At 47.4% G+C, this 22,810-nt stretch overlaps 1 protein-coding gene across 1 annotated transcript in view; it reads right to left on the bottom strand.

Annotated features, from left to right (window-relative positions):
• Window positions 1-13,411: 13,411 nt before the first annotated feature.
• Window positions 13,412-22,810, bottom strand: part of LOC137545093 (uncharacterized) — a 47,083-nt gene continuing 37,684 nt past the window's right edge. Inside the window, exon 3 of the mRNA XM_068266206.1 lies at window positions 13,412-14,298. Within this exon, the coding sequence (XP_068122307.1) occupies window positions 14,072-14,298 (227 nt within the window). The 3' untranslated portion in view covers window positions 13,412-14,071. The remainder of the gene's footprint in view (window positions 14,299-22,810) is intronic.

Here is a 22,810-nt window from a genome sequence, read left to right as displayed (position 1 = left end):
GGGATAAGAGCTGGGTGGCCGTGCAGGCAGAAAAGGGGATAAGTGCTGGGTGGCCGTGTAGGCAGATGAGGAGATGAATGCTGGATAGCTGTACAGGCAGATGTGGAGCTAAGTGCTAGATGGCTGTGCAGGCAGAGAAGGGGATAAGTGCTAGGTGGCTGTGCAGGCAGAGAAGGGGATAAGTGCTGGGTGGCTGAGTAGGCAGAAAAGGGGATAAGTGCTGAGTGGCTGAGCAGGCAGAGAAGGGGATATAAGTGTTGGGTGACTGTGCAGGCAGAGAAAGGGATAAGGGCTGTGCAGGCAGAGAAGGGGATAAGTGCTGGGTGGCTGTTCAGGCAGAGAAAGGAATATGTGCTGGATGTCTGTGCAGGCCTAGAAGGGGATACAGTGCATGCTGGGTTGCTGGGCAGTCAGAGAAGGGGATAAGGGCTGTGCAGGCAGAGAAGGGGATAAGTGCTGTGCGGCTGTGCAGGTAGAGAAGGGGATAAAGGCTGTGCAGAGAGAGAAGTGGATAAGTACTAGGTGGCTGTGCAGGCAGAGAAGGGGATTAGTGCTAGGTGGCTGTGCAGGCAGAGAAGGGGATAAGTGATCGGTGGCTGTGCAGTCAGAGAAGGGGATAAGTGCTGGGCGACTGCTCAGGCAGAGAAGGGGATACAGTGCTGGGTGGCTGTGCAGGCAGAGAAGGGGATAAGTGCTGGGTGACTGCTCAGGCAGAGGAGGGGATAAGTGCTGTGCAGGCAGAGAACGGCATATGTGCTAGGTGGCTGTGCAGGCAGAGAGGGGATAAGTGCTGGGTGGCTGAGCAGGCAGAGAAGGGGATAAGGGTTGTGCAGGCAGAGAACGACATACGTGCTAGGTGGCTGTGCAGGCAGAGAAGGGGATAAGTGCTGGGTGGCTGGGCAGGCAGAGAAGGGGGTAAGTTCTGTGTGACTGCTCAGGCAGAGAAGGGGATAAGTGCTGGGTGGCTGTGCAGTCAGAGAAGGTGATAAGTGGAGTTCTGGGTGACTGCTCAGGCAGAGAAGGGGATAAGGGTTGTGCAGGCAGAGAACGGCATACGTGCTAGGTGGCTGTGCAGGCAGAGAAGGGGATAAGTGCTGGGTGGCTGTGCAGGCAGAGAAGGGGATAAGTGCTGGGTGGCTGTGCAGGCAGAGAAGGGGATAAGTGCTGGGTGACTGGGCAGTCAGAGAAGGTGATAAGTGGAGTTCTGGGTGACTGTGCAGGCAGAGAAGGGAATAAGTGCAAACCTGAATTGAACCTGCACTTATGGGAAAATGAACTGTATATGTAGAAGCAACAGTATACAGAACCTCCATGCAGTCTTGAGGATTACTGTTTTCAATTTAAGGTGTTACATTTATTTAACTCTGTAATTTACACAGCAATGTGACATATGATCTGGTTCATTCAGCTGCCAACAGAAAGAAATCAGGGACAATAAAAGGGTAGGAACACACTAAGCAGAATCGAATATGCGTTTTCAATAGCACATAGTGGAAAACGCATATGCAATTCTACCTAGTGTGTTCCTACCCATAACCTTTTCGACTCAAGGTTGTTAATAGCATTGTTTGCTGACACAGATAAAACTAATTTGTCTTCTGTTTACTCTTCAAGACAGCTATGGCTGCATTCATTTTGCTGTTTGGCTGCATCCTTTGCATACAAATTACACTGCTTTATTACCACTTGCAATACGAAAAAACGGCACAGGCAGGTAAGTAGGCAGAGTACTATATGTACCCATGTTTATCTCATTTTGTCACACGTCAGTTCAGATACCCTTTAAAGCACAAGTGCCAAACTCCAGTCCTCATGGGCCATTTGCATGCTGGTGTTCAGGATGAACGGAGAAACAGGACAAAAACTGTGCACAAGAATGAACCATCACCAATGATGGTAAAATGGACACACCAGTGGCCTAACACTTCAGTGAACCAGGACACAGCATGCAAGATCTCAAAGTACTTGTTCTGAAGGTCAACTTCAAAAATGAGCAAGCAAGAAAGATTTCTGAGTACAAATTTATGAAGATGTTTAAGACATTAACAGAGAGTTTAAATTGTGGAATGGGATTCATGGCTCTTTATGTAACATGATTGACTTGGCTTCATGATCTTCAGAAACCTGCTGGATTTCATGTATGGTTGCATGAGCTCACTGGCTCCAGCCTGCTGATCACCTGACACGTAACGGATAAACAGTAACCAGCACAACTGCCATCTACGTGTTTACCATTTACCTGTATCAGTGTTTTACTTCAGTTAACATCTGGATATATGCCTGAAGAAGGGGACTAGATCCCAGAAAGCTTGCATCATTTAACTTTATCAGTTAGCCATTAAAATGTATTACTTTCAAAAGACTTTGTTTTTTTTCTACCTACAGCATGAACGGAGAAATGGAGATATGTGTTCTACTAGATGAACTACAACTTCCCTGATTCAGTTCCATCAATTAATTTGAGCTATGTGAACAATGTGTGTGGCCCTCCAGAAATGCAGTTCATCATCCCTGCTTTAAATGACCACATTTGCGAATTGCACAAGAACGTTATTGCACGCCTCACTGCTCTGTTTATCTAATAAGCGTCCAGCACTTCTTGCCTCATTAAAAATGACACCCTCTTCTCTGTCTGCTGCTGTCTTTAATGATGTCAGGTGTCAGAAGGCTCCGGACCCTCGAAGCTCACATCTTTGGCCTGAGACGGTGATCAGTGCCTGGAGGCGAAACGTAGGCGTTAAATGCTTTTACTTGTGGCCAGAGATTAGTGTGAGTTTCCTCCAGAGATAATATGATTTGGTGACACAGAGCCTTCTTCTGAACTCATTCATGTATCTACCAAGCCGTTGATATCACATCTCCTCATTTCATCAGAGCCGTTTCCTGTTGATCTCTCAATGAGATGATGTGAGGAGCGGAGGCAATATATTGCTATCATTATTTCCAGTCCTGTGGATAGAGTCACTCGCGTCGGCTTTATGGGGGCTCAAGAGAGGCTCGCTGACTCATCGTCTCGGTTTCAGAGGAAAAGTCATGGCTGACATAAAGCCGAGACATAAGCCCCCCTAAACTGGCCTGAGATCTTCGCCAACCATCTCTGTGAATGATAACGTTTCTACTACGTCAGTGGGATTCATGGAATGGATGGTCCTCTGAGCTTCTGCCCGACCTTCTCAACTTCCATCTACGATTATGGGTACTAAGAGGCCACATGAGGCCACCATCCATGGCTGGGGAAATCTGAGAAAATACTGGATTTATTATTTCCTGGAGTTATACACTATATCACTGGTCCTGAGAGTTTCCCCCAGGTAGGGTAAACCGGGCAGCCAAGTCCATAAAGAGGGCAAAATATGAGCTCAGAGAGAACTGGAAAGGGGTCCTCTGGGTGCTCTGACCACTTTTCTGTACTACACAAGCCAGCCATCTCTTGTCTACTAATTTGAAGAAAACTATTATTATTATTTCTTGAGGTTGTAGCTTCACAGCATGAGCTGATGAAGTTATTTGGACAGACAATTAGCACTCTAAATAATCTTCTCATTTAAACTGCACTGAATCTGTCCATGGCCTGGAGAAATAGGCACATGGATACACTCACCGAGCACTTTAAAGGGGCACCTAAAGTGAGATGTGTATAGAGGCTGCCATTTTTATTTATTTATAAACAATGCACATTACCTGGCTGTCCTGCTAATCCTCTGCCTCTAATACTTTTAGCCATAGACAAGCATGCAGATCATACATTTAGATTAGCCAAACCTGGGGCTTCCTCCAGGCCCCTTCAGGCTGATCCTTCCCTTGTCATCCTTCCAGGCTGCCTTGATCCTCGACGAACAGCCCAGTAAATCCGCTAGTCGGCTTCAGTCAGCCTACTCGCAATTCGACCATGATTCCCCGTCACTGCCGGGGAGCGAGCGCAGTTAAGCGCAACTTCCGAGATGTACTAGACCATCTAGCGCCTAGGTTCTCAACGTGTGGTACGCGTACCCTAGGGGGTACTTATGATGGTTCCAGGGGGTACTCGGGCTTGAAAAACTTAACCAAGAATAACAAATCTAGAGTTTTAGAAGATGATAAAACTTATTTAAACAATGCCAAATTAGTATTTTAGCTAATTAAAAGCAATAGTAATGCTTGGAAATTGTTTAGAACCAATTAACATGTACTACGAATAAATATATATTTGTCAAGGGGTACTTGTGATAATGTTTACTATGCTAGGGGGTACTTGGTGAGTACAGGGCTTTAGAAGGGGTACATACCAATAAAATGTTGAGAATCCCTGATTCTAGCGGACGGTGGGATTTGTTTATATCAAACAGCAGTATGAGGAACAAGACTGTGAAGTCCATACTTCTGACTGGTGCCCATCGCTCTCGGACATCAATGAATTGGCTCCACGGCACCACTGAAATGTCTTGTAGTATTGGGCAGCAGGACACTAGCAGCACATACCATATACTGTAAGATAGGGCCACCCACCACAAATCTACTGTAGATGTGGGAAATTTGGAGGCAAAAGAAAATCTTATTCTCCCCACAGCCCAGGTAATCTTTTCCCTTGTTCAATGCACCACTTCTGATGCTCACATGCCAAATGTAGGCACTTTCATTGGGGGACAGTGGTCACATGGGTACTCCAACGCTACACAGCTCCATACTGGTACACACCTTCACACCTTCTGATATGCCAATGATTGGCCAATCATACCTCCTCTATGTAGTATGAGGGTCAATAGGTTTTGAATACTATGAAAATATTGTGCAGGTAAGTTCTCACACTACATGGAGGTCATGGGCGTAACAATAGGGGATGCAGCCATTTTGGGGGGCTGGAGGGGTCGCAGCATGAGCGGGAAGCTATGGCCACACTCGGCGGGGAGGGGGGATGGTTCCCCCCTTCCTTAATCCTGGGTTTTCCCCTCTTCGCTCCCTGCTATATAAGTGCAGCGGAGCGGTGGGCAGCGGCAGGCAAACATTCCTTCTGTGCGTTCCAGCGCGGACACTTCTCGCTCTAGTGACTGACGCGACTTCCTGTATAAAACAGGAAGGCACGTCAGTCACTAGAGCGAGAAGCGTCCGGACGCACGGTAGGTATGTTTGTCTGCTGCTGCCGGCCGCTCCGCTGCACTTACATAGCTATTGGAGCGCAGAGGGGAAAGCCCGAGGTGAGGAAGGGGGGGACTGTCCCCCCTCCCTGCCGAGTGTGGCCATAGCTTTCCCCTCATGCTGCAACCCCTCCAGCCCCCCAAAACGGCCATGAGCGGGCCCTGGGGGGAGGGTGTCCGCTCAGAATTTCTGCAGGGGGCCCGGGGGCTCTTAGTTACGCCCCTGATGGAGTTGGTAAAATTGACCATTGATTGGCCAATTAAAAATAAAATTGTGTATTCCCTATTAGGAAGATGCGATACACTGTGTGTTCTGACAGCTCTCTCTCTCTCTCATGGCCATTATTAAAGGGAACCCGTAACTTCAAAAGTTAGAGACTTACGTACATGGAAAACTGATTGGTCCAAAGGCTTCTATTTCAGCTTTGAGCCCGCCGCCGCTGTGCAGGTTGCCTCCGAACACATACAGCAAGAGCTTGTCAGATATGTTCTCATGGCCGCAGTCCCCTGTGCCTGCGCAGTAAGCCAAAGCTGCTCATTCACTAGCTGCTTCTGCTTACTGCAGGGGCGTGGCTGGACTCCTTCTACATGGGTTAGAGATCGGCAACGACCTAGAAGAGGGTTCCACCCAGTGGTAGGACTGAGGAGGACATGGGAAGCATCTGGACTGACGGGAGGCTTCCCTGAACATGGGTTAGTATACTGTATATGCATATTTTTCTTTTTTAAAAGCTATACATTTGCTTTAAGACCAGACAGGCAGCATTCACTCCGCACACACATCATTAGGCCTGGGGCGCCCATCATCCTTTCCAGCAAAGGATTAAGAAGAAATGGGCCCTAGGCAAGATAGCACACTTTGCCCAGCGCTGATGGTCATTTGGCTTTTTAGGTAGATTTGGTGGTGGGGGGGGGGGGGGGGGTTAGCATCCACCAGGCCCCTAGACTCTCAGCAGGCCCTAGACAGCTGCCTAGAATTCCCTTGAGGATGAAGTTGTAATTTGGTCTCTTCAGCTGTCAGCTCAGGAATCTCCTCTGCCACGGCAGAGCAGCTAATTTGTAAACACAGGATGTTAACAATATATCTGCTTCCATGAAAGCAGGAAGTAGACACACTGCAGATTAATTGCAGGATTTTTATCAGCTGTAACAGAAAAGTTTTTTCTTTAACAATTATTATGCTGTTCCTTATCTTTTAAAGCAGAGAGAAAGTTCTGAGTTTAGGTCCGCTTTAATAGCACATTGAAAACAACAACAACAACAGGCAGGTAATTAGCTAGGGGGAGGGATTAGCTGTAACACAGGTGATATATTAAACAGGAAGTGTAGGCCAAAGCCTTAATCTTGGTGGTGGGCTGTTTCACTTCACTGCTGGGAATTGTGAGCTCTGATTATATTATATTGCTGTTGTTTGTAAATTTGTGTTTTGCTGCTTTGATATCTGGTAGGCTTGTGCATTGCAGTTCATCAGATATCTAGTCGCAAGTGTTAGTTTTAAACGTTTTTAAAAGTACATTTTTTTTCCCTCTAGTGTGCTTGCAACAGGCAGGTAATTAGCTAGGGGGAGGGATTAGCTGTAACAGGAGGTATTTGGTCAGCTTCAGGACTCAGTACTGAGCTTGCTCAGTCTGTGCCTTGCTCACTAAGTGGCTTCGACACAAGTGGCATAGGCGTTAAAAACAGGCGTTACAACACAGGCACAAACAGAGAGGTGAGAGGAAGCAGGTAAAAAAGAAAAAAATAAATAAAAAAAAAAATAAAAAAATATTTAAACAATATTGCGGTTCTTTGCATTGGTTAGGATGTGCTAACACGTTGTGGTGTAGTCTTTAAGTTTTGAGGACTCCACCCCAGCTTCACTCACTCCCCCTCCTCCACTCCCCCTCCTCCACCCCAACCTTACTCACTCCCCCTCCTCCACTCCAACTTTACTCACTCCCCCTCCTCCACTCCCCCTCCTCCACCCCAACCTTACTCACTCCCCCTCCACCCCTCCCCCTCTTCCACCCCAGCTGCACTCACTCCCGAACTTCACTACCTCTCCCGTTTCAACTTTTACCGCCACAGTTTACTTTAAATAAAATTTCCCCACACAATAGTCATCATGTTGGACTATGCTGTACAGTGTACATCCTGTGACATGTATGCATGCCTTGATCAGCGGATTGAGGGTGTTTACTGTTGCCCTGGGTGTGTGCGTGTTGCTCAGTTAGAGGCGGAAGTCGCAGAGCTAAATAAGCATCTCGCAACACTGAGACGCATACACAACATGGAGATGAGCTTGGATCTCACGATCCAGACACTGGATGGAATCGGTGAAGATGAGGTGGGTGGAGTAAAGCCGGAGCAAGAAGCAGAGGTAGCCGCTAGTTGGGTCACAGTTAGAAGGGGTAGGGGAAAAAGTGACAGGGAGGCTAGTCCCGAGTTGTCCCTCACTAATAAGTATGCTTGTTTGCGTAATATTGGGGAGGATGATTCAGGAGTAGCAATGCTGCAGCAGGATGTGCTCCTTAGCAACCAAGGGGCAGACTGCTGTAACGAGAAAGGGAATAGGAGTGCAGCTAAGGCTAGACAGGTACTGGTGGTAGGGGATTCAATTATTAGGCGCACAGATAGGGTAATCTGTCGAAGAAACCGTGAATGCCGTACAGTCTGTTGCCTCCCGGGTGCTCGGGTTCGGCATGTAGCGGAAAGAATTGACAGATTATTGGGTGGGGCTGGGGAAGACCCAGCTGTCATGGTACACATTGGCACCAATGACAAAGTTAGTGGGAGATGGAAGGTCCTCAAAAATGATTTTCAGGTACTTGGAGATAAACTTAAAGCAAGGACCTCCAAGGTGGTGTTCTCTGAAATACTGCCAGTGCCACGCGCTACATCTGAGAGACAGAGGGAGCTTAGGGAGTTAAATAAGTGGCTGAGAAATTGGTGTAGGAAGGAAGGGTTTGGGTTCCTGGAGAACTGGGCAGACTTTGCAGTCGGCTACAGGTTCTACAGCAGGGATGGGCTGCACCTTAATGGGGAGGGTGCAGCTGCATTGGGGGAGAAGATGGCTAAACGGTTGGAGGAGATTTTAAACTAGGATCTGGGGGGAGGGGGGAGGATAAAGTCTCAATATGTAGACAAGATAAGGTAAAAAGACAGTGGGAGCCTAACATGGGGGGTGGAGAGGGGGGTGGGGACAGTGTAAAGATTAAGGAGGTTGGTAAAACTTCAAGTAGCCCATTTCGTGTAAACAAAATTGGTAAATGTGTTGGTAAAAATATAAAGTGCATGGTAACCAATGCTCGGAGCCTTGCAAATAAAATAGACGAACTAGAGCTCATTCTGAATGACAAAGGCTATGACATTGTGGGAATAACCGAGACATGGATGGATGAAAGCCATGACTGGATAGCTAATTTAAAAGGATACAATGTGTTTAGGAGGGATAGAACAGGGAAAAAAGGTGGAGGGGTTTGTCTCTTTGTTAAGAATTCTTTTACAGCTGTCCTCAACGATGAGATGGAGGAAGATTGCGAAGATGTGGAGTCCGTTTGGGTAAATATTCATGGTGGAAATAAAAGTTGCCAATTGCTTATTGGGGTATGCTACAGACCACCTCTTATTAATGAAGCTGCAGAACTGCGATTACTACAGCAGATTGAAGAAGCTGCAAGTAAAAACGAGGTCATAATTATGGGCGACTTCAACTTTCCAGACATTGACTGGGGTATTGAGGCTACCCATTCTGGTAAAAGCAGCAGATTTCTGGCAGCACTACAGGACAATTACTTGACTCAAATGGTAACGGAACCAACTAGGGGGAATGCGTTACTGGATCTGATCATTTCTAATAGACCAGATAATGTATCAAATGTGCAGGTTCAAGAACATTTGGGAAATAGTGATCACAACATGATAACGTTTGATCTGGTGACTGATAGGCCACGGGGCAGCGGGACCACTAAAACTATGAATTTTAGAAAAGCAAAGTTCAATCAAATTAGGCAGGCACTAAGTTTGGTGAACTGGGATAATGTACTACAAGGGGACGACACTGAAGGGAAATGGCAAGCTTTTAAACGTATTCTCAATCAATATTGTAGTATGTATATCCCATATGGAAACAAAATGTCTAGGAATAAAAAAAGGCCTCTATGGATGAATAGAAAGGTTAGGGATAAAATGAAGAGGAAAAAGAATGCCTATAAGGTCCTAAAACAGGAGGGGACTGAGGCTGCACTAAGCAATTATAAGGAGTGCAATAAAAATTGTAAAAAAGAAATTAGGCTGGCAAAGATCGAAGCTGAAAATCAAATCGCTAGGGATATCAAATCTAACCCAAAAAAGTTTTACAAGTACATCAACTCTAAAAAAAGAAAGGTTGACTGTATAGGAATCCTAAAGGATGAGGGTGGGAACTCAATGGTGGATGACCAAGGTAAGGCAGAGTTATTAAATGCTTTCTTTGCTTCTGTCTTCACAAAGGAAACAGCACTGTTGCAAATTACAGAGGCAGAAGAGTCTCAATCTTCTAACTGTAATATTAAATACTTAACGCAGGAAGAAGTAAAGGCAAGACTAAATAAATTAAAAATAGACAAGGCACCTGGCCCGGATGGCATGCATCCTCGGGTCCTAAGAGAATTAAGTTCAGTTATAGCTAAGCCCCTTTATCTTATCTTTTGTGACTCTCTTGCAACTAGCAGAGTCCCAGTGGATTGGCGTACAGCCCACGTTTTCCCATTATTTAAGAAGGGCAAAAAATCTGATCCAGGAAATTATAGACCTGTAAGCTTAACATCAGTTGTATGCAAACTATTTGAGGGGTTACTAAGAGATACTATACATGACTTCATAGTAGAAAATAATCTTATTTCTCAGCATCAACATGGGTTTACTAAAGACAGGTCCTGTTTGACTAACATGCTCAGCTTTTATGAGGTAGTGAATGCTAAAATGGATATTGGGAATGCTGTAGATGTGATATACTTGGACTTTGCAAAGGCCTTCGACACTGTTCCCCACAGAAGTCTGGTGCAAAAGTTGAGGATGCAAGGACTGGGGAAGAGTTTGTGTGCATGGATAGGGAACTGGCTAATGGACAGAAAACAAAGAGTTGTGGTCAATGGATCGTACTCAAAATGGGAGACTGTTAGCAGTGGGGTCCCACAGGGGTCTGTACTGGGTCCAGTGCTCTTCAATTTATTTATTAATGACCTAGTAGATGCAGTAGTGAGCAATGTTGCTATTTTTGCAGATGATACAAAATTGTGCAGAATCATCAACTCTCAGGAAGATAGTGTCATATTGCAACAGGATCTGGATAGGATGGCTATATGGGCACATACATGGCAGATGAAATTCAATGTTGACAAATGTAAAGTCATGCATTTTGGTCGTACCAATGGTCTAGCACCATACAAAATAAATGGGATACAGTTGGGAACATCAAACTTGGAGAAGGACTTAGGAGTACTCATCGACAACAAGTTAAATAATCGTACTCAATGCCAAGCCGCTGCAGCTAAAGCGAACAAAATTTTGGGATGCATTAAAAGGGAAATAAAAACTCGAGATGCTAGCATAATATTGCCCCTGTTTAACTCTCTAGTAAGGCCACATCTGGAATATGGAATTCAGTTCTGGGCACCACATTACAAAAAAGATATTGCAGTTTTAGAGCAGGTGCAGAGACGAGCTACAAAATTGATACGTGGGATGGAAGGTCTCGCTTACCAAGAAAGGTTAGATAAACTGGGTTTATTTAGTCTAGAGAAAAGACGCCTTAGAGGAGATCTAATTAACATGTATAAATACATTAGAGGGCAATATAATAGCTTGGCGGATGAGCTTTTTGTCCCTAGGCCTTCTCAAAGGACTAGAGGACATGAGCTGCGCATGGAGGAAAAACGTTTTAGCCATTTATTTAGGAAAGGGTTCTTTACAGTAAGAGTGGTTAAGATGTGGAATGCATTGCCACAGGAAGTCGTTATGGCAAACTCTATACCTGCATTTAAAGGGGGCTTAGATGCTTTCCTTGCGTTGAAAGACATCCATGGCTACAATTACTAGGTTATGCCTAATGATGTTGATCCAGGGATTTTATCTGATTGCTATCTGGAGTCAGGAAGGAATTTTTCCCATTTGGGGCTAATTGGACCATGCCTGGTGGGGGTTTTTTCGCCTTCCTCTGGATCAACAGGGGTATGTGGGGGACGGGCTGGAGTTGTACTTTGTACTGGTTGAACTCGATGGACGTATGTCTTTTTTCAACCAAAATAACTATATATATGTAACAAAACATAGTTTAAAGTAAATGTCCAAATCTAGAGTTGTTGAGCAAGAGTAACTAATTTCTCCACATTTTACTATGTATATTGTATAACACAGGACTCAACTTACACACCATCTCCCAGGACGGACTCTGTGTGTAAGTAGGGGAGCGTCTGTAATCAGTAAAAAATAAAACATTTCATCTTCTACAAACTGTTCATAGCAAAGTTTATATCAGTAAACTGTATTAATATTTAAAGTGAACCAGAGATGAAGCACGCTCATGTATTTTACCATATATATCAGTGGGAACATTAGAGAAAACACCTACCCTGCTCTCTGTTTCATCCTTCACTGCTCAGCCTGCTTGTTATCAGCCCTGATAAAATCCCAGACTGAGCATTCAGTCTGGCTTTGCTATAATGACTCAGCTATAATGATTCCTGAGCAGAGCCACAAGGGGGGCAGGCTTGGGCTTGCAAAGACATCAGAGAAGACATAATCAGCTATAATGATTCCTGAGCAAAGCCAGACTGAATGCTCAGTTGGGGATTTTATCAGGGCTGATAACAAGCAGGCTGAGCAGTGCAGAATGAAACAGAGAGCAGGGTAGGTGTTTTCACTAATGTTCCCACTGATCTATATGGTAAAATACATGAGGGTGCCTCATCTCTGGTTCACTTTAAAGGTTACGGATACACTGTATTAAATAGGGTGTGAATAATTAACGTTCTCTCCTACATGAGAAAAGAAGGTTTCTAGAAAACTTGGTCTAATGTTTATTAAAAAAAAAAAAAACACCTAGGGGGTATTTACCTTGGGAGGGGGAAGCTTCTGCCCCATCCTCCTCTGTCCCTCCATTGCAACACTTGAAGCCCCCGAACACCAGGGAGGTAAATATTTACCTACCGCAACCCTGCGCAGATGCAGTAGCAGCTTTCCAATGGGCCGGATTGTGCCTGCTCTACTGACCTGATCAGGCTCGGCTATTCCATCTGAAACCATCGGAAAGCCGCTACTGCACCTGGGCTGGAGCCGGGAAAGAGAAAATATGCAGGCGCTACTGCGCAACAGCGGACAGGCTTATCGGCTGTGGTTGTGGAGGAGTCAGCACTGGAACAGAGGGAGAGAGGAGGACAGAGGAAGCCTCATTAGGATCCAGAGGCTTCCCACTCCTGAGCGAGGTGAGTATCCCCCAGGTGGTTTCTATTCATTACAGTGTCTCTTTACGTATCTGAATGTCATTGGCTAATGCTTAAAGGATACCTGAACTGACATGCGACATGAGATAGACATGGGTATGTACAGTGCCTAGCACACAAATACCTATGCTGTGTTCCTTTTTTCTTTCTCTGCCTGAAAGGTATGTAATTGGCTGACTCAGTCCAGACTCAGACAGGAAGTGCCTACAGTGTGACCCCAACTGATAAGATTTCCCCCTTTTTATCTCTTTCTTGCTCTCAGAAGCCATTTTCTGCTAGGAAAGTGTTTTATAGTTGAAATTTCTTATCAGTGATGGTCACGCTGTAGTCACTTCCTGTCTGAGTCAGGACTGAGTCAGCCACTTACATACCTGATATTTAACTTTTTCAGACAGAGAAAGAAAAAAGGAACACCGCATTGTTATTTGTGTGCTAAGCACTGTACATACACATGTCTATCGCATCATGTCACATGTCACTTCCGGTATCCTTTAAAGCCACACAGTGCCACCATTGTGTATATACATGGTGTGGTTGGATTGGAGGAATAGATCTGGCTGTGGCAGCAGTGGTAGTGTGGGATGGAATCTAGAGCCCTCTGGACTTTTTTTTCTACCACAAGTAGTTTCACCCCAGCTAATCACAGATGATAACAAGCTCTGCTACTGCGGAGGACCAGGGAGCTGTCCAGACCAGAGGCTGGACCTGGACTATAAAGATAGAAACTTTAATTTGCTTGTTATCACTTCAAATACCGCAGAGCTGTCAATCTCCAACCCTTGAGGGCCACGCCCAGGCCAGTATTCTGAGATGGAGAGTCGCTTACTTGGTGGACCATTCTTTAATTTTCAATTTATTTTTATTTTTTTACTTTGATGTGTGAGGATCTTTACCCAGCAGGAATATAGGAACAGGACAACCATGAAATACTCTGGGATTCAGGGAAAACTCATTTTAAAAAATGCCCACAAATCCTATGATTTGGGTTTTGGAAATGAAACTAGAAATGAAACTAGAAAAGGTACAGTTTTTACCTAATAATTTAGGCCTCAGTCTTGATATTATCCTTTTATGAATAATTTAAGGGGTCAATAATCATTACCATGCTGTTACTGTAGTCCCTGTCACCCTCTTCTTGTCAGGTCTGGGTGGAGAGGGTAAAGAAATTGGTGCTTCATAGTTTACACCCACTCCTTCCCATGTACCTCCCTACTCAGTCCCGTTATCAGTCTGGCAACATGGATTCGGTGACTCTGGTATGGCATGTCTGTGACTGGCAATATGGTCCTTTCATGGCATATAAGATGAAATAGGAATGCTGGAACGCAAGATATCCTATGGACAGGGGCTGTTCTGTTGGTGGCAATAAAAAGGTCCAACATGGATTTTATTGTTTGAGAAGCATCATATTGCAGAGGGTTCCACACTTGCTGGGGTTGGACCTCTTTTGTTTTTCATGTTAGTCCTTTGAAATCCTAAGTCAAAGTCAATGAAGAACCATCAGCGATACCTACTAAACTGGGATAGCCACCTTTGCCTGTGAATTTTCTTGTTGTGAATGTGAAGGCTGAGGATGACCAGAAGAGCAATGAATACGGAGGTCAGGCGACTACTGAGGATGATCCAGGCTGAAGTGGGAACATCCACACTGCTGTTGGTGGCACAGATGCATTGTCTTCCATCTCTGAGTAGAGTTTCCGGTTCTGTGGTAAAGACCTCTTCTGGCTCTGAAATGACATACAAATCCTGAAATCTCTACATCTGAGTGTCCACAGACTCAAAGCTGAAAGTGAATAAGTCATTCGCATCGGAACAGTTAAGAATATTACTCAATTAGAAAGACTTGTCTAGTGTGACTGGAGGTGTGGAGAGTTTGACTGATAGGGTTCAGGAGGCATGGTTGGGTGTGACTGGAGGTGTGGGGAGTTTGACTGATAGGGTTCAGGAGGCATGGTTGGGTGTGACTGGAGGTGTGAGGAGTTTGACTGATAGGGTTCAGGAGGCATGGTTGGGTGTGTGGGGAGTTTGACTAATAGGGTTCAGGAGGCATGGTTGGGTGTGACTGGAGGTGTGGGGAGTTTGACTGATAGGGTTCAGGAGCAGGGCCGGCCCTAGACTTTTTGCCGCCTGAGGCAGATTTAGAAAAAAATTGATGCCCCCCCGCCGAGCCGGAGGGGTAGCGGGCAGGTCGGGGGTATTGGGCTCTAGTGGTGGGGAGGGTGGTCAGACCCCCCCCCCCCCCTCCCTCGCCTGCATCGCCGACAACTGTATTGTAAGTGGACGGCAATGCAGAAAGTGACGTCAGTGGAGCGCACGCTGGAATGCGGGAAAAGTTGAGTCCTCCCCGCCCGTGCCTCTTACTATCGGGCATCGGCTGCTTCCTATTTACAGCTGGAGGGAAGCGCAGATCGGGGGACCCAGGCGAGGGAGGGGGGGTCCGACCCCCCTCCCCACCACTAGGCCCAATACCCCCGTCCTGCCCGCTACCCCTCCGGCTCGGGCCCCCCCCCGCACCCATGGACGGGCGTGTGCTGCCCCTAGAAGTTTGCCGCCTGAAACAAAAATTTCACCCCGCCTCATAAGCGGGCCGGCCCTGTTCAGGAGGCATGGTTGGGTGTGACTGGAGGTGTGAGGAGTTTGACTGATAGGGTTCAGGAGGCATGGTTGGGTGTGACTGGAGGTGTGAGGAGTTTGACTGATAGGTTTCAGGAGGCATGTTTGAGTGTGACTAACGGTGTGGGGAGCTTGACTGATAGGGTTCAGGGGGCATGGTTGGGTGTGTGGGGAGTTTGACTGATAGGGTTCAGGAGGCATGGTTGGGTGTGACTGGAGGTGTGGTGGGAATGGCACTGTAGGTAAAATGAAAGTGACTAGAAATGTAGTTGGGGCATGGTTGTAGGTATAATGATATCATGACTAAGAGTGATGTAGTGGCGTCACTAAAGAGGTGGGGAGGAAATGACCGAAGGTGCAGTATGACTGAAGGTGTGCCTGAAGGATGGTGATATGACTGGAGGCATGGTGGAAACATGGTTGGAGATAGGGCAGTGATGTGACTGGAGGTGTAGTGGGGAAATGGCTGGGGATGTGGTGGGGATATCACTGGTGGTGTGGTGGGTCATAGGGAAAGAAAAGGGGGATGTTGGTGTTAGGCACAGACGAGGAGGCAGTGGGGGGGGGGGGTAAGGCATAGATAAGGGGAGGAGGAAGGTTGGTGTTAGGCACAGGTGAGGGGTAAGGTAAGGCATAGTCATAGGGAAAGAGGAGGGGGATGTTGGTGTTAGGCACAGATGAGGAGGCAGTGTGGGGGGGGGGGGGGGAGTAAGGCATAGATATATAGTGGTTTGCAAAAGTATTCGGCCCCCTTGAAGTTTTCTACATTTTGTCATATTACTGCCACAACCATGAATCAATGCAATTGGAAATCCATGTGATAGACCAATAGAGATGGCCCGAACCTCCGATTTTCGGTTTGCGAACTTCCGCTAAAGTGCGGTTTGCGCGAACTTTCGCGAACCACAATAGACTTCAATGTGGAGGCAAACTTTGAAAACTGGAAACAGTTATGCTGGCCACAAAAGTGATGGAAAATATGTTTCAAGGGGTCTAACACCTGGAGGGGGGCATAGCGGAGTGGGATACATGCCCAAAGTCCCGGGGAAAAATCCGGATTTGACGCAGAGCAGCATTTTAAGGGCAGAAATCAGATTGCATGCTAAATTGCAGGCCTAAAGTGCTTTAAAACATCTTGCATGTGTATACATCAATCAGGGAGTGTAATTAGAGTAAGAGTACTTCTTCACACTGACACACCAAACTCACTGTGTTACGCACCTCAAACAGCTGTTTGCATAGTGACGGCCGTGCTGGACTGGTGCGCACCATGGCGAGAGTGTAGGCCGTGGCGGTTTTCAAGCCCATATGGTCGGGCTGAGTGTGAGGAAACGCGGAAAAGCCGCCGTCTCTCGAGGTGAGGCGGCTGTTTCCGCGTCCAGCATGGCGTCACAACGCGGAAAAAACGCTGCATGCCGCATGGGCAGTGCGGCGGAATCCGCATTGGTAACGGCGGAATCCGCATCAGAGGCGGCCCCCGCATTAGATTCATTGCATGACAGTACTGGTGTGGCTGGGACTGATAGTCCACCAAGATTCAGACTTACACGCGCGCGAGCACAGAGGCAGAGTTTAAATAGCAGTTAGAAGGGTGTCGGCTGACCAGCTGGGTCAGCTGACAAATTCCACTGCTCCCATTGGACCAGCAATTAGGGAGGTCCTGGAAAGGTCCTAGAGTATATATACTGCTGGTTGTTCACTTGCTCTTTGTCTGGCGTGCGATCACACATGTGGGAGCACCCAGATCCGTAGTCAGATCCGTAAGTGTGCCGGGACCAGCTGGAGCTGTAATCCTACACTTAGCTAGATTCTGTTGATAGCTAAAGTACTAGTTTGATTGTGATTATCTGTTATGACTTTTGCCTGCCTTGACCACCCTTCTGAACTCTGATCTTGTACCTCGTTATTTCTGATACTCTGTTGCCGAACCCCGGCTCGTTCCTTGACTCTGCTTCTGCCTCCTGATTTTGTACCCCGATATATCTGATACCCCGTTGCTGAACCCTGCCTGTACTTTGACTCCGCCTTTGCCTCCTGATCTTGTACTTTATCTGTCTGTGTGTGTACGACCTGGCTTGTCCGACCTCGAGAACCGACCTTACCGTTAGAGGCGGTTCCTCGCTCTGTTAGCGATCCTCCCTCCTGAGGGTCACTTTCAGATATACCTTCCTACTGTCAGTCTGACTCCTCCCGTCTTGGAGAGCTCAGGTCTGCGGAAGGAATCTGTGCAGTACTCCTTGCTGCATTGAGGCCTTGTCCTCTAAGTGTTACTGTTACACTAAACACTACACTCTACTCAGGTGAACAGAGGTTAGTTTGTATATCGGATTATCGGTGAGACTGCAGATCACTTATATAATCTGGTATATATCTGTATTTCCGGTGATACTGCAGATCACCGGTAATCAGATACTCTCTGCACCCACCGATCGTTACAGAACGCCAGACCAAAATACAAAATGGACGCAAACACTGATTGTCTGGGTGTACTTGCCGCTTCGGTGGACAACATCAATCAAGTACTGGGCACTCACATAACTCTTATTGATGCCCTATCAGGGTCTGTACAAACCCTCCAGACATCAGTGGATCATGTGCGATCCTCTCCTAGCTCTGACATACGTATGCCTGTACCTGAAAGCTTTTCCGGCCACAGATCTGACTTCCGGAATTTTAGGAGTAGGGTGTTGTCCTATTTTGAGTTGAGACCCCAATCTTCGGGTACTGAGACCCAGAGGGTCACGTTTATTAAAACTTTGTTGTCCGGCGACTCCCAGTCTTGGGCGTATAGCCTGCTCGCCGGAGACAAAGCTCTTACCTCTGTAGAGGAATTTTTTAAAGCTATGGCAGTAATTTACGACGATCCAGACCTTGCCTCGACTTCTGAGCGGAAGCTCAAGCTTTTGCGTCAAGGCGAAGGTCCGGTCGAAGATTACGCGGCCGAGTTTAGGAGGTGGTCAGTTACGGCCAGGTGGGACACCTATGCCCTATTAGATCATTTCTTGTCAGGGCTGTCCGATGAGGTCTCTGATTTGATGTTAAGCCAGCCCGAGCCCAGAACAGTCGATGAGGCCATCTCAGCGGCCATCCGAATCGACCGCAGGCTGCGCTACCAAAAACAGACCAGGGGTAGTTCCCGTCTCAGAGGGGTATCTTACACCACGGTCCCAGTGACTCCACCTCCTACTATTTCACCTTCTCCCGTCTTGCCTCCTTCCGAGCTGATGCAGATTGCTCGGTCAAAATTAACCCAGGTAGAGCGAAGACGGAGAATGACCGAACAGCTGTGTTTGTACTGCGGTGAAGGGGGGCATATAGTACAGAACTGCCCCAATAAGCCGGGAAAACGCTACCGCTTAGGAGTGGTGGGGGGTAACACCCTGGGCGTCCGACTTTTACCCCTAGAAGAAAAACGATTGCTTCTTCCCTGTACCGTTACGTGGGAAGATAAGACTGAGGTCACGGAAGCCTTTATCGATTCAGGCTCCGCGGCAAATTTTATGGATTTTGAGTTTGCTAAGAGATTGTGTATTCCGCTCACACCAGTACAACCACCCATCCAGGTTACGGCAGTGGATGACTCTCCTCTGCAAGGGAATCACCCACTGTCTCAGACACCAGAGGTGGGGGTCACCATAGGGGTACTGCACTGGGAAAAGTTACAGTTCTTTGTGTTGCATATGACAACCTCCACCATTATACTCGGCATGCCATGGTTGCACCTTCATTCTCCACACATTGATTGGGCCACCGGCCAACTAATTTCTTGGTCAGCACACTGCTTTCAGCGATGTTTAGGGAAGGTGACATTGGGCCAAACCAGGGTTCATGTACAGGGGGTACCTGAGCAATATGTGGAATATTCTGATGTATTCTGTCCCAAGGCTGCAGACAAGTTAGCCCCACATCGCCCTTTCGATTGCCCCATTGATATACATTCAGGTTGTATGCCCCCTCGGGGTCATTTGTACAATTTATCTGGGCCAGAGAAATTGGCTATGCAGGAATATATCCGTGACAATTTAGCCAAAGGCTTCATCCGGCCATCCCGATCGCCTGCTGGAGCAGGTTTCTTTTTCGTTAAAAAGAAAGACGGGGGCCTGCGGCCCTGTATTGATTACCGGGGACTAAATAAGATCACGGTAAAGAATCGCTATCCGTTACCCCTGATAGACGATTTATTTACGCAGGTCACCGATGCTAAGATCTTCTCAAAGCTGGATTTACGGGGCGCGTACAACCTGGTGCGCATTAGAAAGGGCGATGAGTGGAAAACGGCCTTTAACACGCCAGACGGGCATTACGAGTATCTGGTGATGCCCTTTGGGTTATGTAATGCCCCGGCCGTTTTCCAGGAACTCATCAACGAGGTCTTCAGAGAGGTGTTGGGGAGATTTGTGCTGGTCTATCTAGACGATATACTTGTTTTCTCCAACAACCTCTCTGAGCACAGAATGCATGTGAAATTTGTACTCAACAAATTAAGACAAAACTCACTCTACGCTAAGATTGAGAAGTGTATTTTTGAAGTCACATCTGTCGCCTTTCTGGGGTACATAATTTCCACCACGGGCCTGTCTATGGACCCCGCCAAAGTCTCCGCTGTTTTGGAATGGCCTCAGCCGGTTGGGTTGAAGTCTTTACAGCGGTTTTTAGGCTTTGCGAATTATTATAGAAGGTTCATAAAGGGGTATTCCACGGTTATCGCACCCCTCACCTGTCTTACGAAAAAAGGGGCAGATACCACCCACTGGTCTCCTGATGCATTAAGTGCTTTCTCCACTTTAAAAGATTTGTTTTGTTCCGCACCCATCCTGAGACATGTAGACACCTCTTATCCTTTTATTGTTGAGGTAGACGCCTCGGAGGTTGGGGTAGGGGCTGTGCTGTCTCAGCGGTCAGGCTTGCAGGGAAGGCTACACCCTTGTGCGTATTTCTCTCGTAGGTTCTCTCCGGCAGAGAGAAACTACGATATAGGCAACAGAGAGCTCTTAGCCATTAAACTTGCCTTTGAGGAGTGGCGTCACTGGCTGGAAGGAGCAGAACATACAATTACTGTATACACGGATCACAAGAATCTAGAATACATCGAGGGGGCTAAGAGATTAAGTCCCTGTCAGGCTCGATGGTCTTTGTTTTTTTCGAGGTTCAGGTTCATAATTACGTATACCCCGGGTAGCAAGAACATTAAGGCAGATGCCCTGTCCAGATGCTTTGAGTTGGAGACAGCACAGCCTTCTGCCCCAGAGACCATTGTCCCACAAAATTTGGTGCTGGCCGTAACAGAGACTTGGGAAGACTGGACAGAGACCTTGAGTCCTTTTCAGCAGGATGTCCCTGAGGGGAAGCCTGAGGGGGTTTTATTTGTGCCTCTGCCATTCCATCTCCGGGTGCTACAGATATTCCATTCACACAAGAATGCGGGACATCCTGGGGCATCTAGAACGCAGGATCTTGTGGCCAGGTGCGCTTGGTGGCCGTCTCTGGCAGCCGACTGCAAAGAATTTGTTAAGGATTGTGCGGTATGTGCTAAAAGCAAACCCTCCCTGCTGGCACCTGTAGGGAGGTTGCAGCCTTTACCCACCCCGAGTGAACCATGGACCCACTTGTCCATGGATTTTGTGGGTGAGCTTCCCAGATCAGAGGGCATGTCGGTCATTTGGGTGGTAGTCGACCGCTTCAGCAAGATGGCCCATTTTGTGCCCTTGAAAGGACTCCCCTCGGCCCAGGAATTGGCAGACTTGTTTATCAAACACGTGTTCCGGTTGCACGGCATTCCGGAAAACATAGTGTCCGATCGGGGAGTCCAATTCGTATCTAAATTCTGGAGGGCATTCTGTCATCAAATGGGCATGAAGCTGTCGTTTTCATCGGGCTACCACCCACAGACCAACGGTCAGACGGAGAGGGTCAACCAGTCGTTAGAGCAGTTTTTGAGATGCTACGTTGCAGAGGCGCAGAATGACTGGGTCAAATTTCTGCCCTTTGCAGAATTTGCACAAAACAATTTGAAAAGTTCTTCCACTGGATTTTCTCCGTTCCAGGTTGTGTCTGGAAGATTGCCCAAATTTTCACCGTTACCAGTGGCCTCCACTCCGTTTCCAGCTCTGGAGGCTTGGCAAAGGTCTTTTAAAGACATTTGGCGGACGGTGAGAGACAGTTTGGAAAAGGCGTTTCTGAGTCAGAAGGGTCAAGCTGACAAGAAACGGTCTTTGGAGTGGAGATTCCAACCAGGAGACTTGGTTTGGGTATCCACACGTCACTTGGCCCTGAAACAGCCCTCAGACAAGTTGGGTCCCAGGTTTGTCGGGCCTTTTCCGATAGCCAGAAGGATCAACAACGTCACTTACGCTGTTGATCTTCCCGCCAGCATGCGTGGGGTAAGGTCCTTCCACGTATCCCTGCTTAAGCCAGCAGTCCATGTGGGTCCCACTCCTCCTCCTCCTGTGTTGGTGGATGACCAACCTGAGTACGAGGTAGAAAAGATTTTAGATTCACGCGTTGTACAAAACTCGGTACAATATCTCGTACATTGGAAAGGGTACGGCATTGAGGAGAGACAATGGGTACCGGGGAGTCGCATGCATGCGGACGAATTAAGGAGGGAATTTCACGCCTTACATCCCGAGAAACCTGGTAGGAGTTGTCCGGAGTCCACTCCTCGGGAGGGGGGTACTGTGAGGAAACGCGGAAAAGCCGCCGTCTCTCGAGGTGAGGCGGCTGTTTCCGCGTCCAGCATGGCGTCACAACGCGGAAAAAACGCTGCATGCCGCATGGGCAGTGCGGCGGAATCCGCATTGGTAACGGCGGAATCCGCATCAGAGGCGGCCCCCAGATTAGATTCATTGCATGACAGTACTGGTGTGGCTGGGACTGATAGTCCACCAAGATTCAGACTTACACGCGCGCGAGCACAGAGGCAGAGTTTAAATAGCAGTTAGAAGGGTGTCGGCTGACCAGCTGGGTCAGCTGACAAATTCCACTGCTCCCATTGGACCAGCAATTAGGGAGGTCCTGGAAAGGTCCTAGAGTATATATACTGCTGGTTGTTCACTTGCTCTTTGTCTGGCGTGCGATCACACATGTGGGAGCACCCAGATCCGTAGTCAGATCCGTAAGTGTGCCGGGACCAGCTGGAGCTGTAATCCTACACTTAGCTAGATTCTGTTGATAGCTAAAGTACTAGTTTGATTGTGATTATCTGTTATGACTTTTGCCTGCCTTGACCACCCTTCTGAACTCTGATCTTGTACCTCGTTATTTCTGATACTCTGTTGCCGAACCCCGGCTCGTTCCTTGACTCTGCTTCTGCCTCCTGATTTTGTACCCCGATATATCTGATACCCCGTTGCTGAACCCTGCCTGTACTTTGACTCCGCCTTTGCCTCCTGATCTTGTACTTTATCTGTCTGTGTGTGTACGACCTGGCTTGTCCGACCTCGAGAACCGACCTTACCGTTAGAGGCGGTTCCTCGCTCTGTTAGCGATCCTCCCTCCTGAGGGTCACTTTCAGATATACCTTCCTACTGTCAGTCTGACTCCTCCCGTCTTGGAGAGCTCAGGTCTGCGGAAGGAATCTGTGCAGTACTCCTTGCTGCATTGAGGCCTTGTCCTCTAAGTGTTACT

Source organism: Hyperolius riggenbachi, chromosome 1 (assembly GCF_040937935.1).
Source record: "Hyperolius riggenbachi isolate aHypRig1 chromosome 1, aHypRig1.pri, whole genome shotgun sequence".
In the NCBI taxonomy this organism is placed as follows: domain Eukaryota; kingdom Metazoa; phylum Chordata; class Amphibia; order Anura; family Hyperoliidae; genus Hyperolius; species Hyperolius riggenbachi.
This window is presented reverse-complemented; position numbering and strand designations above follow the sequence as displayed.